Here is a 16,821-nt window from a genome sequence, read left to right as displayed (position 1 = left end):
GTCTTGAATCTTCTCCAATAATCAAATCCCGAATCACATCAAAAGTAATTTTTGTAGATGAACTACAAACCGCAGTCACTGTTTGCGACCAACTGTCGGGCAAAGAGGATAATAACAAAAGACCTTGAACTTCATCATCAAACTTAATGTTGACTGACACTAAGCGGGAGATGTTCGAAATAAGATTATTAATATGTGTTGTAACTGACCCACCCTCTTTCATTCGAGTTGTCACTTGCTCTCTGGTAAGATAGACCTTATTCGCTACAAAAGGCTTCTCATACATGTTGGATAGTGCATCCATCATACCACGGGCTGTGGTTTCTTTCATGACGTTAAATGCCACATATTCCGACAACGACAAAGTAATGCAAGCCCTAGCTTTCTTGTCTAACTTCTTACCCTCTGCTTCTGACAACTTTTCTGGTTTTTCATCCTCAAGCACTACATCTAAGTCTTTCTGACAAAGTAGTGCCTCAATCTGCATCTTCCACCAACCAAATATATGTCCGTCAAACTTCTGTATCGAAACCTTTCCGTCTTCTGCCATGACAATGACTAAACGAAAACCTGGATAAAAACATATACAAACACTGCAATGGCACGAGCCTGAACTTAACGGATGTTCTACTGAACTCTGTTAAACAATCAACCTATTTAAACGCGGCGGAATAACGACTGAAAATCAGAAAACTGAAACTTTAAACTAAAATGATAAAACCTGACAAACGCGATTGGCACTGGTTCTCCGTTTCTTTATAGCTTCTTCTGATTAACAATTAGTTCTTCAATAAAAATAAAATCTTGCTTCAAATGTTCTTGGCTCGTAAAGATGCAAAGTGGTGGTTGAAAATTAATTACTTTCCAAACAGAACCCAAACTCAGATCGTCAACGGCTGGGTAGCAAAAAACCCTAATCGACAATCAGTTTTCCTAAACAGCGGCGTTCGGTTCTAGCAGCGCTACTACGGCGTCGAGAAACAGACGGCGACTACAGTGGAACCCTAGCGACTGCTAGCGGTGACGAGATGGCGTAAGAAACATGTTCTTGGTGTTCTCGTGTGATCCCGAACCTAAGCTCTGATACCACTTGTTAGGATTAAACACACACACACAATAACACGAACACGAAAGCAATAAACGAACACGAGGATTTAACGTGGTTTGGTCTAAACTGACCTATGTCCACGGGTGGCAACTAGGTATTTCTTTTATTGAGTGACAAAAGATTACAAATACATAGCGTTGTTTAAATAGATATTGAACTAGGGTTTGTAAATTATTGAACAAGAAATCCAAACCAGGTCAGGCTTCGGTCTAGCCACCCTACACCCGTCTGCCCTTTGGACTTCAAATAATAAACCGGGCCAACAAGGCCTACGAACCCAACAGAACATATACCACAATAGTGGTTAATACGGGTTTGCATACGTTAAAATACCTAATGTTATTGTGACTGATCACTTTTAAAGAGTTTAAAACACTAAAAGGACATTAGTTAACTAATGATGTAATCTTACTTTCTCCAAGGGCAGGAATTCGATGCCTTCCGCTTCGATGGTACCATATTGACGAGCAAATCCCTCAAACAGAATTTGAAGATTGACAACTTCGTGGTCACAAGTAAGCTGATACAACTCAGCTGTAAAGCATCCATCTCCTCTCTCATAGGCAAGGTATGAGACTAAAGTTTCCACCTCCCCTTGTAATTTGTATTTGAGGGAGATTTGTTCACATCTTCTCACCATGTTTTTATGTTTAAATTTATACACAAGGTTCACGGTGTATGTGATTCCAGGTGACAAGAATTGAGTTTTTACATGTGTTTTGAATATTCCATAACTTAAAAGGTTGGTGTCTTTAGAAAATCTGCATGAATGGTATGTAGCAAAGAATAATGCATGCTTTATACTTATCAAATATTCTCAAAAGGCTAAAAACAGGAATGGTCACCTTGCATTATCTTTACCCCAGAACTTGAATTCTGAAGTCAAACACTCTGCAATAGATATCATCTCACAATGTTCCCCGTTCTTATTTAATGAAAACCACTGTTCGCCCATTAAACAAATTCAAGTTAGTTCAATTGCGGTCAGTCAAATTACTAATTAATATGCTTTTTGTCTGAACATATACTAGTCAAACAGGTGTATATACTTAATTAATGATGCAGATGTACATGAATAATTAAACTTTAATTTGTCATCTTACTCTCTCCAATGGACGAAATTCGATGCCTTCTACATCTATGGTGGTAATATCTTGGAAGCCGTCAAACAGAATTTGAAGATCAACAATTTTTTGGTCACAAGTAAACTGATGCAATTTAGCCATCCACCATCCATCCTCTCTCTTGTATGCATGTTCTGAAACTAAAGTTTCAATCTCCCCTTGTAATTTGTATTTGAGGTATATATCTTCACATCTTCTTGCCTTCTCTTTGTACCTAAACTTGAACACAAGGTTAACTGTGTATGTAATTCCGGGTGACAAAAACTGAGGTTTTACTCGTGTTTTGAATATCCCATTCTCTGAATGGTAGGTGCCTACAGGAAATCTGCATGAATAGTACATGGCAAAGAATGATACATTGCTTTATACTTGTCAAATATATATTCTCAAAAGCTAGCTAGAAACAAGAATAGTTACCTCGAATTATATTCTGTATGTCCATTCTCAAATTCTGAACCCAAACACTCTGCAATAGATATCATCTCACGGTGTTCCCCCAACTTATTTAACGAAAAATACTGTTCATTCAACAAGTTTAAGTTAGTTCCTCCATGTTAATTATAAAATCTTTCAATATTGGTTGATCAAATTACTAATTGATATGCTTCACTTGAACATATACAAGTTTAAGGACTGGTCAGGTTTATATAATGTAACACAAACATGCATGCATAGCAACTAATTACCGTTTTTCCGTCGTTGAGAAGGACCCCTTTGGACAGAAGCATCATCAATTCATCTTCTGATCCGTAGTTCAGAGGAGGTTCTGCACTCTTCAGTATATCGTCGTAGCGAGAACTTTTTAACTCTTGAATTTCAAGTGCAGTCTCAAGTTCAGTCACAACCTCAGACATATTAGGCCGATCTTCTCGAGATTCCCTCAAACATCGATACGCAATGGCTGAAAATGTTTCTAAAGAGCTCTGATACAGTGGTTGAGTGGTCGGACGTTTAAAGATGATATCATTTAACTTCTTCTCTTCATAGCTTTTAGTCCACGCGGGCACTAAATTATATTCAACAGAACCATTGTTGTATGAATAGCATAGTGCCCCACATAGAACTTCAACTAACACCACACCAAAGGAGTATACGTCCGACTCTTTCGTTAGGGTGTTCGTCATTGCATACTGCGGATCACAGTACCCACAGGTTCCTGCTGCTAAGTTGATAACAGTCGACTGCAGCTCATTAGCTGGGCCCATTATTGAGAACCCGAAATCGGCAACCTTAGCATTCCACTGGTCATCAAGTAGGATGTTTCCGCTTTTCACATCACAGTGGATAAGTCTCTGGTGTGTTCCCCTTGGATCATGAAGGTGGCTTAGTCCCTTTGCCGCATCAAGGCATATCCTAATGCGTTTTGACCATGTGAGATCAGGGGAACCTAAATGTTCCCCAAGGTCTCCACGAGATGCAAACTCGTACACAAGGATTGCCTCATCCCCTTCATAACAAAATCCCAGAAGAGAGATAAGATTTTCATGCTTGTAACGAGAGAGCATGGTGATCTCTTTCAAAAACTCAGCTTCTCCTTGTCCATGCCTACGATCCAGACGCTTAATTGCGACCATGCTTCGGCCCTCGGAGTGAGACAGTTCTCCTTTATAAACTTTCCCAAAGCCACCAACTCCAATATTATTCTTATGGTCGAAGTTGTTGGTGGCTGATTTTATTTCTTCTAGTTGGATTTTAAGATCTTGAAACCTTTGCAAGACTTTGTCCATATTTGGATCAAATTATTAAAATATTGAATCAAAGGGTTCCAAGCAATTGCAAGTGCACAGCTTGAGAGGATACGTGTAAAGAACCAAGACAAAAGGTGTTTGTAATTTCTTTTAAGGAATTGAAAGGTGGTTAAGAATGAAAAGCAAACAAGATTAGTTTGCTGTGACGTGATCAATGCCTTTATACAGGAATGGAGAGGCGAGATATTAGATTAGGTATATATTATGCTACTTCAATAATTACATTTTATTAATTAATTAGCAATATAATGCAAGTTTGTGATAAATATAGTCAAACACGACCTTAATGTATAGACCGTGTTGTACATTTCAACATGTAATAGGACAAGATGCCCTGATCACATGATTTCATATCTTAAAAAAAAAAAATGAAAATCGTTTATTTCAAGCTAGTGTAGTTTATACAAAATCTCTTAGTTGACCTTAGGGAATCCAATAATGAAGTTACAGCTGATTCATGATTCATGAATCATGATTATATATACAAAAAATTATTAAGTTCCAGCTGTTATATATTAATAAAGAGTTAAAAAAAAAGTAAAGTGTTTCAAAATCAAAACTTTCAAAGGTTTTCCCAGACTTTGTCCGTGTCAACAAACAATTCGAAATATCTCGACTTTTTAGAACATGTCCGAGTCAAATAACAATGATTTGAAACACTTCTTTTTACACTATTTCAGAAACCCAAGGACTCAATCGTATGGACTCAAGCTTAATTGCGACCATGCTTCGGCCCTCGGAGTGAGAGAGTTCTCCTTTATAAACTTTCCCAAAGCCACCAACTCCAATATTATTCTTTTGGTCGAAGTTGTTGGTGGCTGATTTTATTTCTTCTAGTTGGATTTTAAGATCTTGAAACCTTTGCAAGACTTTGTCCATATTTGGATCAAATTATTAAAATATTGAATCAAAGGGTTCCAAGCAATTGCAAGTGCACAGCTTGAGAGGATACGTGTAAAGAACCAAGACAAAAGGTGTTTGTAATTTCTTTTAAGGAATTGAAAGGTGGTTAAGAATGAAAAGCAAACAAGATTAGTTTGCTGTGACGTGATCAATGCCTTTATACAGGAGTGGAGAGGCGAGATATTAGATTAGGTATATATTATGCTACTTCAATAATTACATTTTATTAATTAATTAGCAATATAATGCAAGTTTGTGATAAATATAGTCAAACATGACCTTAATGTATAGACCGTGTTGTACATTTCAACATGTAATAGGACAAGATGCCCTGATCACATGATTTCATATCTTAAAAAAAGACGAAAAAAAAATGAAAACCGTTTTATTCAAGCTAGTGTAGTTTATACAAAATCTCTTAGTTGACTTTAGGGAATCCAATAATGAAGTTACAGCTGATTCAAGATTCATGAATCATGATTATATATACAAAAAATTATTAAGTTCCAGCTGTTATATATTAATAATGAGTTAAAAAAAAGTAAAGTGTCAAAATCAAAACTTTCAAAGGTTTTCCAAGACTTTGTCCGTGTCAACAAACAATTCGAAATATCTCGACTTTTTAGAACATGTCCGAGTCAAATAGCAATGATTTGAAGCACTTCTTTTTACACTATTTCAGAAACCCAAGGACTCAATCGTATGGACTCAAGCTTAATTGCGACCATGCTTCGGCCCTCGGAGTGAGACAGTTCTCCTTTATAAACTTTCCCAAAGCCACCAACTCCAATATTATTCTTATGGTCGAAGTTGTTGGTGGCTGATTTTATTTCTTCTAGTTGGATTTTAAGATCTTGAAACCTTTGCAAGACTTTGTCCATATTTGGATCAAATTATTAAAATATTGAATCAAAGGGTTCCAAGCAATTGCAAGTGCACAGCTTGAGAGGATACGTGTAAAGAACCAAGACAAAAGGTGTTTGTAATTTCTTTTAAGGAATTGAAAGGTGGTTAAGAATGAAAAGCAAACAAGATTAGTTTGCTGTGACGTGATCAATGCCTTTATACAGGAGTGGAGAGGCGAGATATTAGATTAGGTATATATTATGCTACTTCAATAATTACATTTTATTAATTAATTAGCAATATAATGCAAGTTTGTGATAAATATAGTCAAACACGACCTTAATGTATAGACCGTGTTGTACATTTCAACATGTAATAGGACAAGATGCCCTGATCACATGATTTCATATCTTAAAAAAAGACGAAAAAAAAATGAAAACCGTTTTATTCAAGCTAGTGTAGTTTATACAAAATCTCTTAGTTGACTTTAGGGAATCCAATAATGAAGTTACAGCTGATTCATGATTCATGAATCATGATTATATATACAAAAAATTATTAAGTTCTAGCTGTTATATATTAATAAAGAGTTAAAAAAAAAGTAAAGTGTCAAAATCAAAACTTTCAAAGGTTTTCCCAGACTTTGTCCGTGTCAACAAACAATTCGAAATATCTCGACTTTTTAGAACATGTCCGAGTCAAATAGCAATGATTTGAAGCACTTCTTTTTACACTATTTCAGAAACCCAAGGACTCAATCGTATGGATATGTAAAATATAGGATTTCCAATCCTAGCAGGAAAAGGAGGGAAACGGATACTCAATTGAAAGCGAGTAAACAGAATTTCATACTCGATCTTATAGATACATATAGAATTATGCGGAAAGCCGTATTCAATGAAAGTCGTATGTACGGGTTGGAGGGAGATCTTTCATATCTTTCGAAATCCACCCTACAATATGGGGTAAAAAGGTCAAAATAATTGATTTTAGCCATTATAAAATGAAAACTGATTCTTGAACTTCATTCACGCTCATGTCACGTCTAGGTACTGCAGAAAAAAAAACTGCAAAATCCGATCCAATTTATCGTAATCGATTAGTTAACATGTTGGTTGACCGTATTCTGAAACACGGAAAAAATCGTTGGCTTATCAAATTATCTATCGAGCCGTGAAAAAGATTCAACAAAAGATAGAAACAAATCCACTATCTGAGGTTTAACCAATAATACGACTTTAGTCCAAAAAAATTATTTTATGCATATAGACCATCGAGGTTTCCTACTTTTTGCCATTTACATCCAAATTACCAACATCGTCTATTTTCATCGTTAACTCAAAGGTATACTTGTCCTTTTACCTTCTTCATTTTCTGTTAGTATTCTCATAAAAGATAATAATAGTGGTGGTGGTGGTGGTAAGGTAAAGTTAAAATATAAAGGGAGACGAAAGTGAAAAGGGTGAGAAGGATTTGTGGTCACAAAAAAACCCCTAAAAATTCATAATTTTTTTTTTTAAAAATCATAACTCAAAATATAAAAAAAATAAAATAAAAAACACCAAAATGTTTCCCTCGTCATTCACATTCCAAAAAAAACCGACGAAAAAACACAATGCCGAGAAAAAAGACACAATGATGAAAATTAACAGAAGACACAATTATAAATAAAATAAGACACAATGAATCCCAAAATATAACACAGTGACGAACAAAATATAACATAGTGTTGAGTAATATAACACAATATCAAGAAAAAAGACACAATGTTAAGGAAAAAACACACAATCAATGACGAAAATAAACAAAAAACACATAGATAAACAAAAGACACTATGATTTTTTTTCTTAACATTATGTCTTTTTAAAAAAAAACGAGAAAGGCGAGACTAACATTATTGTTTTTTTACTTTTTTTTTAAGTTATGATTTTTTTATTAATTTTTTAGGGTTTTTTTGTGACACAAATCATTCTCATCTTTCTCATTTTTGTTCTTCTTCGTAGAATAACCTAACCCATAGTAATAATAATAATAATAATAATAATAACTACTACTCTATTAAAACAATAACTCTTTCCATAAATAACATGCATAAACTTGTTATGTGATTACCAAGACTGTGTTTCCAGCTACATTGCGCGGGCACCCGTTTAATGTGTGTGTGTGTGTGTGTGTGGGACAGGTTTAATAGGGAACTCAAAAAAATGTGAAACTAGAAAACTCTTCATTTTACATGTAAAAAAATACTAAAAAAATTCATTTTTCATGTAACATATTTTTACATAATCTTTTTTAGAGTTTTTTATATATGAACATATGTAGAATTTGTTTTCAAAAAAAAATTACAAAGCCGAACTAATGAGGCTGGGGGTTATTAGGCTCAAAGCCGAACGATCCATTAGAGTTGGGAGTTATGTTCAGAGCTGGATTGAGGAAGAACTGATCCACATCCTCGACAAAACTGGTCTTAATGATCTGACCTTAAAGGAGTCACTAGGTTTTTTTTAAATAAATAAATAAAAAATATATAGGGAGAAAAAGAAGCTAACCATCGAAGACATCTTTAGATTTCAAACAATTAGCAGAAGTTGTATTTACCATCCTCATCCTCATTAAACCTAAACCCTTGAATCGACAAATACCAATCCCTATTTAGACAAAACCAACCCATATTACCTTCTGATCTATGCAACCCTTCACAAATGTGGAGATTTGAACTTGTTACAAGCTTATTTATCACATGTCATATTTTGGCTAAGAGTGTTCACATACATACATCACAAGGTATAATCAGATATAAACTGAGTGTGAGTGAACATTGTGAGAACGCGACGTTTTACATAAAAGGAAGCTCATAAAACAAATCACCTTTTTATATCACTACATATATTCCTATAATATAAGGTTGGTTATTCTGTTCCCATATTCTTGGAACTCTTTTGGGAATGTTTAAGCCATGGTCCTAACTTGCTATTTTTAGAGAATATTTATAATTAGCTTGCTTGAGGACAAGCAAGGTTCAAGTGTGGGGATGTTTGATGTACATAAAATTATACATCTTTTTAGCATCAAATAATCTCTAAAAACTGCAACTTCTATCAAATAATATAGCTCTGAAGGCTACTTATCACATTATAATGCAATTTCAGGTAAACTCAAGCCTTAAATGAAGAAAAAAGCGAAAAGACGAAGAAAAACGAAAGAAAACCCAAGTAAACCCTTAGACACGCCCATGTGCCCCCTAGACACGCCCCCATGCTTCTGAACACAAGAAAAGACAAAAATCTGCAACAAAAGACAAACACTCGACACAGAAGCACGGGGTCGTGCTTTAGTAACCATGGGGTCGTGGTCACCTTTCAGAAAAAGACAAAAGAAATATAACATGTCACCAAAAGCACGTGGCCATGCCTCAGGGAGCACGCCCCCGTGATGTGTCATCATGTACGATCTGACATAGCATTTAATGCAACTGGACACGGGGGCATGCCTCCAGAAGCACGGGGTCATGCCTGCGTCCCCAAACTGCCTATAAATAGAGGAACATGTTGCATTAATCAAGTGTGCTTGAAGAAAAGTTCCATACGGGTTTCTCTTATAAAAACACTCACATTACACCCATATTGAGGATCTTGTGGAGAGTTTGAAGGCTTGGAGGCTATCATCATCATCATCCATCACCATTGAAGAAGGAAGATTCATCCACATTTGGTTAGATTGTTCTAGTTTGATCATGTGTTTGTTATCTCCATCTCTTTTAATGTTCATAACCATGCTCATTATGAGCTAAACTTCATTTACCATCTAAAATCTATGAAGAAACTTTGTTTTACTTGATGATTATGTTTAACATGTGATTTATTTTGGTAAAGTACATGGTTATTTTGCAATTATCCTTTAATGAAGAAATGTTTTATCACTTTAACTCAATACATCAAGGTTGATGACTAAAAATCATTCATGTTCACTCATGTTCTTGGATACTAGAAATGGTAAAAAGAATACCTTAATAACTTATTTAAAATAAAACATGGATCCTTATTTGTACATAGAAATGATGAGATATAAGTTATGATCTATTTCTCTAGATTCTAAAAAGAATACCTTAATAACTTATTTAAAATAAAACATTGATCCTTATGTTGTACTTAGAAATGATGAAATATAAGTTATGATCTATTTCTCTAGTTTTGATAATTCTAAAATAACATTGTTAACACGATTGCTTAGGTTATTATGCTAGTTAAAGAAATCATATGTTAATGGAATGTGTAACTATAACCTAATCAAATCAACCAAGGGGAGCTTGTGTGAGTTAACTACAACCACTCGAAGTTGTTAGGATTGGTATTTGAGAAATTGAAGTCAATCCTAATCGTTCTACTTTACCAAACTACTCGTCTAGTTAAATTGACATTCTCGTGGTAACATGATATTAAGCATATGATGGACTTGAAAATATGCATGGTACTTTCTTTTATGTCATAGAATATGTTCACATAGAAATGAGGGACTATTCTATCATATATTATTAGGACAAGTTTATCACATGTTTATTTAATAACCATCAAGGAAGAATGGAGTGGATTCTTGATCTTAGATGGCAACATTCATATAATTGAACTACTCATTTGGAAATTCTCTTTTTATCACCTATATATTATATTTCTATTTTACAAAAAAGTTTAAAAACTAACCCAAAAATGATTAAAACTCTCTGATTAAACTAAAACGAAGATTCACTATTAGAAACATTTGTGTCCACGGATCGATACTTGGTTCTTACCAATACTATTCTACATATACGATAGGTGCACTTGCCTATTTTGTGTGTGTTTTGTCTTAGTAGAAATAACTTTTTTAAATTTAAAACACGATCTTGTGCAAAAGCTAAATCTCTCATCCATTATAATTTTACTAGCACGCGCACACCACATCAAGTTTTGGCGTCGTTTTCGGGTACACTATACGTTTCTAAGAACAATCCAAGTTTTAATTTAATCATTGTTTATAATTGTACAAATTTCTTCTAAATTTCGTGTTATTTTATTTTTACTAATTATTATATTAAAATTAATTTTTTTAAAAGGCTAGCTTAACCTTTACTTTAGCTTAACTAACTTATACATTAGTTTAGTTTTAAAATAACTTAGCCTAACTTTTAATTTAACTTCAACTAATATTTAGTTTTAAATAGCTTAAATTTGATTTAACCCCATGTATTTCCTCTACATTCGGACCTGAGCTTGTTTCTCCAATTTCTGAACCGGAACGACTCTTTCGTCGTCGAGCACGTAAACGGACTGCAGAAACCGCCAAAACAATCAAAGACGAGTCAGTAGATGCCACCACATCAGGAGAAAATCAAACTGAAGAAATGATGGAAGCACAAAACAATGAACTGAACATGAGCCAGTATGTCAGGCCTACTCTCGAAGGCTACAGCACTGGAGTGGCTCCACCCGATATCACCGAACATTTAGAAATCAAATCTAGCACCATTCATATGGTGGAAAATTCAGTTCAATTTCATGGTCTCCTCGACGAAGACCCTCTTTCTCATATATCTCGATTCCTACGAATCTGCGAAACTTTTAATATTCAAAATTGTTCTGAAGATCAGATTAAACTCAAACTCTTTCCTTTCTCTCTAAGGGGTCATGCCCTAGAATGGATAGAATCTATTCCTTCTGATTCCATCACCAATTGGGACCAAATGGTTGAACAGTTTGTCCTCAAACTTTCTGCCTGATAAAACTGCCAAATATTGAGCCAGCATTACCGGATTCTGGACCGATGATGATGAGTCGTTACACGCAGCATGGGAGAGATACAAAAGTCTTCTAAGAAGATGCCCACACCATGGACTGAACGTGTGACACCCGAGCTTTTTAAGACTAATCCTATGCTAATGTAATACGAGATTAATCCGTGTTTATTGTGTAATCTCGTATTATGGAAAATAAAATAATAATATTTTAGTCTTAAGACACTAAGAATATGAATATTATATTTTATTGTGTTCAAAAAGTTATGTTTTGGCGCGTATCGAATACTGCTCAAAACTGACACTGACATCGACCCGGGTAAGGTTAAAAGTCCAAAAAAATTCCTAAACGTCGGGAACGATCTAAAATAATATAAATCCAGTAAATATATTAATATTAGGTCATAAGTATAATTTTAGAATGTTCGATTCGCGAAATTTAGAAAATAAGCGAGTAGAAGCTAATACCGCTCACCGTAAGGACCCGAAACCAGTCAACTCCAAAAATTTACATCTTTATATGGTTTCGAAGTTAATTTTACAAGGAATTCAGATATGTGATTGGTTTTACATAAAACTAATCCTAACTAGTTGTATTTTATAAAATAAGATCAAAGGGGTAAATAAAATACATGTTGTTAATTAATTAAACAAAAAAATATAATAAAACCACCCACTCACTCTCCTAGCCGTCCAACACATTCCCTACCCTAACTCTTGGTTTGCTTTATCATCACTCTACATACATGCATGCATCCCACATCATCCCATACATATACATCTTCCAACACAAGCCCTATTATTTCTCTACACCTTACAACACAAACCACCACCCACTCTCTCCCTCCCTTTCCTTCTTCTTGCGGCCGAACCCCACCCCCCACACCTTTCTCTCTCACCCATTTTCATATTATTATCCAAATCATAATCCAAAACCCTAATATCAAATCAAGAAAGATGAGTTAGAAGCAAAGTTAGGAAGATTCAAGCCTTGAGCATACACCAAGAGACCATCCATCATATTTTCTTGTACCTCTCTCTAAAACCCTAAGGTAAATCCGAAACCCTAGTTTCATTCTTTAAGTTTTGGATGCAAAATACTTGTTCTTGCATCTTAAAAGGGTTCACACAAACAACCAAACCCTTAAACTCTTGTGAAAATGGAAGATTTCAAAGTGTATATGTATGCACGTATGACCCGTGGGTTATGTGTGTGTGTATGTGGAATCCGAATCCACATATACATACATACACACATGCATATCACTTCCATATTCATATTGTTTAAGCTTGGTTTGGTGATTTTAAGATCTAATGGATTAAAAATGAGATTAAAAGATGAGAATATAAAGAGATATATATAGAGAGAGAGAGAGCCGTGAGTAGAGAGAGAGTATGAATATCTATATTTTCAAATGGTTAATGTTACATACATATGTGTGTTTTGATGATTTATGCTTAAACAATAATATGCATGTTAAATTTGATAATACATATATGACTCTTGAGAAAAATGAGAATGATATGATAATAATACAAGATTGGTAATAATATTAACTTAGATATTTGTTCTTGTTAAAGGAAAACACATAAACTATACATGCATGTAATCTACTTAAGATTTTATGTTTAAATCTAAATTGTTAATAGTAAACTTGTTAATATGATTTTGAAAATAGTTGACATGGATTAATAAAATAATATTAATAAGTTGAAAGACAAGAAAGTAAAAGTATACAAAAAGTTGTCATAAAAAGCTAGGAGAAATCTTGGAAAAGTTACACTTTGATATATGCAATAAAATTAATAAATAGGCTACAAAAGGAATAGAATAAAATCTGATTTTGTTAGTTTTATTAAATGTTATAAATCATTAGAATTTAATATCATAAGTATGGTTAATGATGTATGACATAATAAACTTATGATATGTAATAAATGCATGTTTCTAGCTAATAAAATATGATATATAGGACATAGTATAAATTCTGTAAATTTATATATTTTTGCATGTTTATAATAAGTAGATTTGATGTGTTATATGTTATACATGCTTATTTGCTTTAAAATGAGTGTCGATTACTTACTAGTCGAAAAATCTGCTTTTTAAAGCTAACCGACAAAGATTTTAGGAGCTGAAGTAAAACAGCCCCTAAAACTTAAAAACTCATATATATTACACCATATTATGTGTGTAAAGTGGTCAAGATGATAAAACTTGACAATAAGCGAGTCACGTCGCGAAAGACGACGCGAAAACGTTAAAAATGACTATTTTTTACCAAATTTAAACTAAACCGACAACAAATATATTTTTACAAACTAAATTATAAAACACATTTACTTCAGCTATAAAAACTATATTTTTACTTAAAAAGATTAATTTTCCATAAAAACATTAAACAATTCATCGTTAAACGTTAAACCGAAAAAACCGGTAAAATATGACAAGTTAACATAAGTATTGTAAAATTTTTGGAAGACATAAATAATTCAGCAAATAAAAAGATGTTTTACTATAATTACATTTAAATATTAATTTAATAAATAATAAACAATTTTAAGAAAGTACTTAAGTGTTTAATTGCATATTTGATGATAAGGTAGGAAAATATATATGGTAGTAATATAGAAGGAGATATACAAAATATATGTGTATATATATATATGTATATATATATGCATATGATATATATGTTATGTACTTGAGTGAATATATAATATGGACTAACCAAACCAAAGCCGTCAGTGGGTCGTTGAACACTAAAACTAATAAACAAGTTAAACAATTTTGGAAGGACTGAAATAGTGGTGTGAACACTTTAAGTTGAAAGGACAACTTAAGATTATTGTGGGAATAAATTATTAAAAGCGTGTACTAAATGAATAGGACATGAGAATTGAACGAAAACCGACAGTAACAGTCAAGGTGAGTTTCTCAGAAATCCACACCATTTTAAATATTTTCAATGATTTATAAATGTGTCCGGGGAGGAAACACGTTTGTGTCAAAACACATTTTATTATCTTAACAATTGTGATATTTTAAGGGCTTTAGATTTGACCAACGTGGGTTAACGTGGTCGGGCTGACTAGAATAAATATTCACTAGAATAAATATTCAGGGAAATTGTGGTTATCGCAGTCTTATAATCATTAACTGTAAAAAGGCATAGAAATATTGATAGATCTATCGGGTGACGCTCTGCCTGCTGACCAGTCGCGCTGGTTAAATGTTAGGGGCAAATATTTTGAATTATTGTACGCTTTGATTATAGGTTTAGTAGCATTACATTTGTTATATTCCTTGCTAGTTTATAACTATCACAAATGTTGAAGAATAAAATGTCATTTCGAGAACTATCGTTGTAATAAGAAAGGAGTCCATTTGGTTTGTCGCTAAGGCGACTATATGATTTTTAAACAACTTTCGTGTAAGTTGGCCTTAGTCCCGTGGGGTCAAGGTAAAACATAAATTTTGATTTTGATAAAATAGTTTCGAAATGGAGAAAGTGAAATATAATGAAAAAGGATATTTTATATTATTGAGAACTCACCAACCTTTGTGTTGGCGTATATTTTAAACGTGTTTTTCAGGTAAAGGAAAACTTGGCGCTTCGTGAAGAAAACGTGGGAAAATGCGGGATTCTAGATCCCGACAGTTGAACATAATGTTTTAATATAATATGTACTCTGATGACTTGAAACTTGTGTTTTCAATAATAAATGTCCAACTTGTACATTAATGGTGTGTGTTTAAATATTGTATGGCTAATCGGCGTTTGTCGCTGAGGCGACTATATGATTTTTAAACAACTTTCGTGTAAGTTGGCCTTAGTCCCGTGGGGTCAAGGTAAAACATAAATTTTGATTTTGGATAAAATAGTTTCGAAATGGAGAAAGTGAAATTTAATGAAAAAGGATATTTTATATTATTGAGAACTCACCAACCTTTGTGTTGGCGTATATTTTAAACGTGTTTTTAAGGTAAAGGAAAACTTGGCGCTTCGTGAAGAAAACATGGGAAAATGCGGGATTCTAGATCCCGACAGTTGGACATAATGTTTTAATATAATATGTACTCTGATGACTTGAAACTTGTGTTTTCAATAATAAATGTCCAACTTGTACATTAATGGTGTGTGTTTAAATATTGTATGGCTAATCGGCGTCTGTCACCACTCAAACGTCTTAATTAAGACTTTCGCTGATAAGTTAAGTTTTTCGGGGTGTGACCGAACGTATGGTTACAAGTACAAACTTTCTTTGACGCACAATCCAGTCAAAACAAACAGGCCATCGATCAAGTCATCAAAGAAGACTTTCGCTTATAACCCACAAAGATCTACACCAACACATAGAGGAATGTACCACGTCGATTCCAACACTCTTGTCACCGCACAGTTTGAAGCCCTTTCTAAAAAATTCGAACAACTTCAAGCCGAACTATCGAAAACCAAGATCCCATGTGACACCTATGGAGGAACTTATAAGACAAGTGACTGCAAACAATTTAGTATGGCTATGAAAGAAGGTTACTTCATCGCCCGTCAAAACAACGTTTTCAGCAATAACTACAATCCAGGATGGAGAAACCACCCGAATTTTAGTTGGAAGGACGGAGGTAACACCCAAACCCTACCCGGATTCGAGAAAAGGCCGATGAATCAATCCTTCCAACCCAAACCACAATTTCAAGAACAAAGTTCCAGTAGCCATCAAAATACGAGCTACTCAAAAATTGAAGAAATGTTAATCCAAATCATGACCAAGAAAAATGAGGTAGAAAACAAGGCCGACTCAAGTGCTGTTGATATCAGCGGAGTATTGTTAAAACATGAAGCTGGCCTCAAAAGTCAACAAGCATCATTGCAGAATCTAGAGACTCAGATCGAACAAATTTCCTGACAATTGTCTGAAAGACCACCTGGCACTCTTCCAAGCAACACAATCACAAATCCAAATGCGACAGCCAACGCTATTACATTAAGAAGTGGCACAACCACTGTTGCCTCACCAACTTCATAACCAGTTATGGAGAAGGAATCCCCTAATACAACGCAGGAAAGATTGATCCCAAAAGGCACCGTACAACCTAAGGAACCAGTCTGAACTTATGTTCCACCTATTCCATACCCTGAACGGTTGAAACAGGAGAGACTGGAAGCTCAGTACGGGAAGTTTTTAGAACTGTTCAAACAGCTCCACATCAACATCCCATTTGTTGAAGCCATTGCTCAAATGCCGAAATATGCAAAGTTTCTCAAAGAAGTGTTGACCAATAAAAGGAAGATGGAGGAGCTCTCACATGTCACCTTGAGTAA

At 34.2% G+C, this 16,821-nt stretch overlaps 1 protein-coding gene across 1 annotated transcript; it reads right to left on the bottom strand.

The window, feature by feature from the left end:
• Positions 1-1,502: 1,502 nt before the first annotated feature.
• LOC143598421 (uncharacterized) lies at positions 1,503-3,959 on the bottom strand. The gene is made up of 5 exons (XM_077076665.1): positions 2,919-3,959; positions 2,650-2,750; positions 2,212-2,557; positions 1,954-2,051; positions 1,503-1,869 (listed from the first exon to the last, which is right to left on the bottom strand). Exons 1-5 carry the CDS (start codon positions 3,957-3,959, stop codon positions 1,503-1,505), a joined length of 1,953 nt encoding a protein of 650 aa, XP_076932780.1.
• Between the last annotated feature and the right edge of the window lie 12,862 nt (positions 3,960-16,821).

The sequence above is a fragment of the Bidens hawaiensis genome, unplaced genomic scaffold (genome assembly GCF_021521415.1).
Source record: "Bidens hawaiensis isolate Kalapana, Puna unplaced genomic scaffold, B.hawaiensis_p1.1 tig00000237_1, whole genome shotgun sequence".
In the NCBI taxonomy this organism is placed as follows: domain Eukaryota; kingdom Viridiplantae; phylum Streptophyta; class Magnoliopsida; order Asterales; family Asteraceae; genus Bidens; species Bidens hawaiensis.
The sequence above is the reverse complement of the archived record's forward strand: the minus strand, read 5'-3'. Positions and strand labels throughout refer to the sequence as shown.

Excerpts from the sequence above, each read along its gene's own strand:
- LOC143598421 (XM_077076665.1), bottom strand. The coding sequence starts at position 3,959 with ATGGACAAAGTCTTGCAAAGGTTTCAAGATCTTAAAATCCAACTAGAA. Across the intron at positions 2,751-2,918 it reads TTCTCAACGACGGAAAAACG|TATTTTTCGTTAAATAAGTT; the intron begins GTAATTAGTTGC and ends TTGAATGAACAG. Across the intron at positions 2,558-2,649 it reads CATACAGAATATAATTCGAG|ATTTCCTGTAGGCACCTACC; the intron begins GTAACTATTCTT and ends CTATTCATGCAG.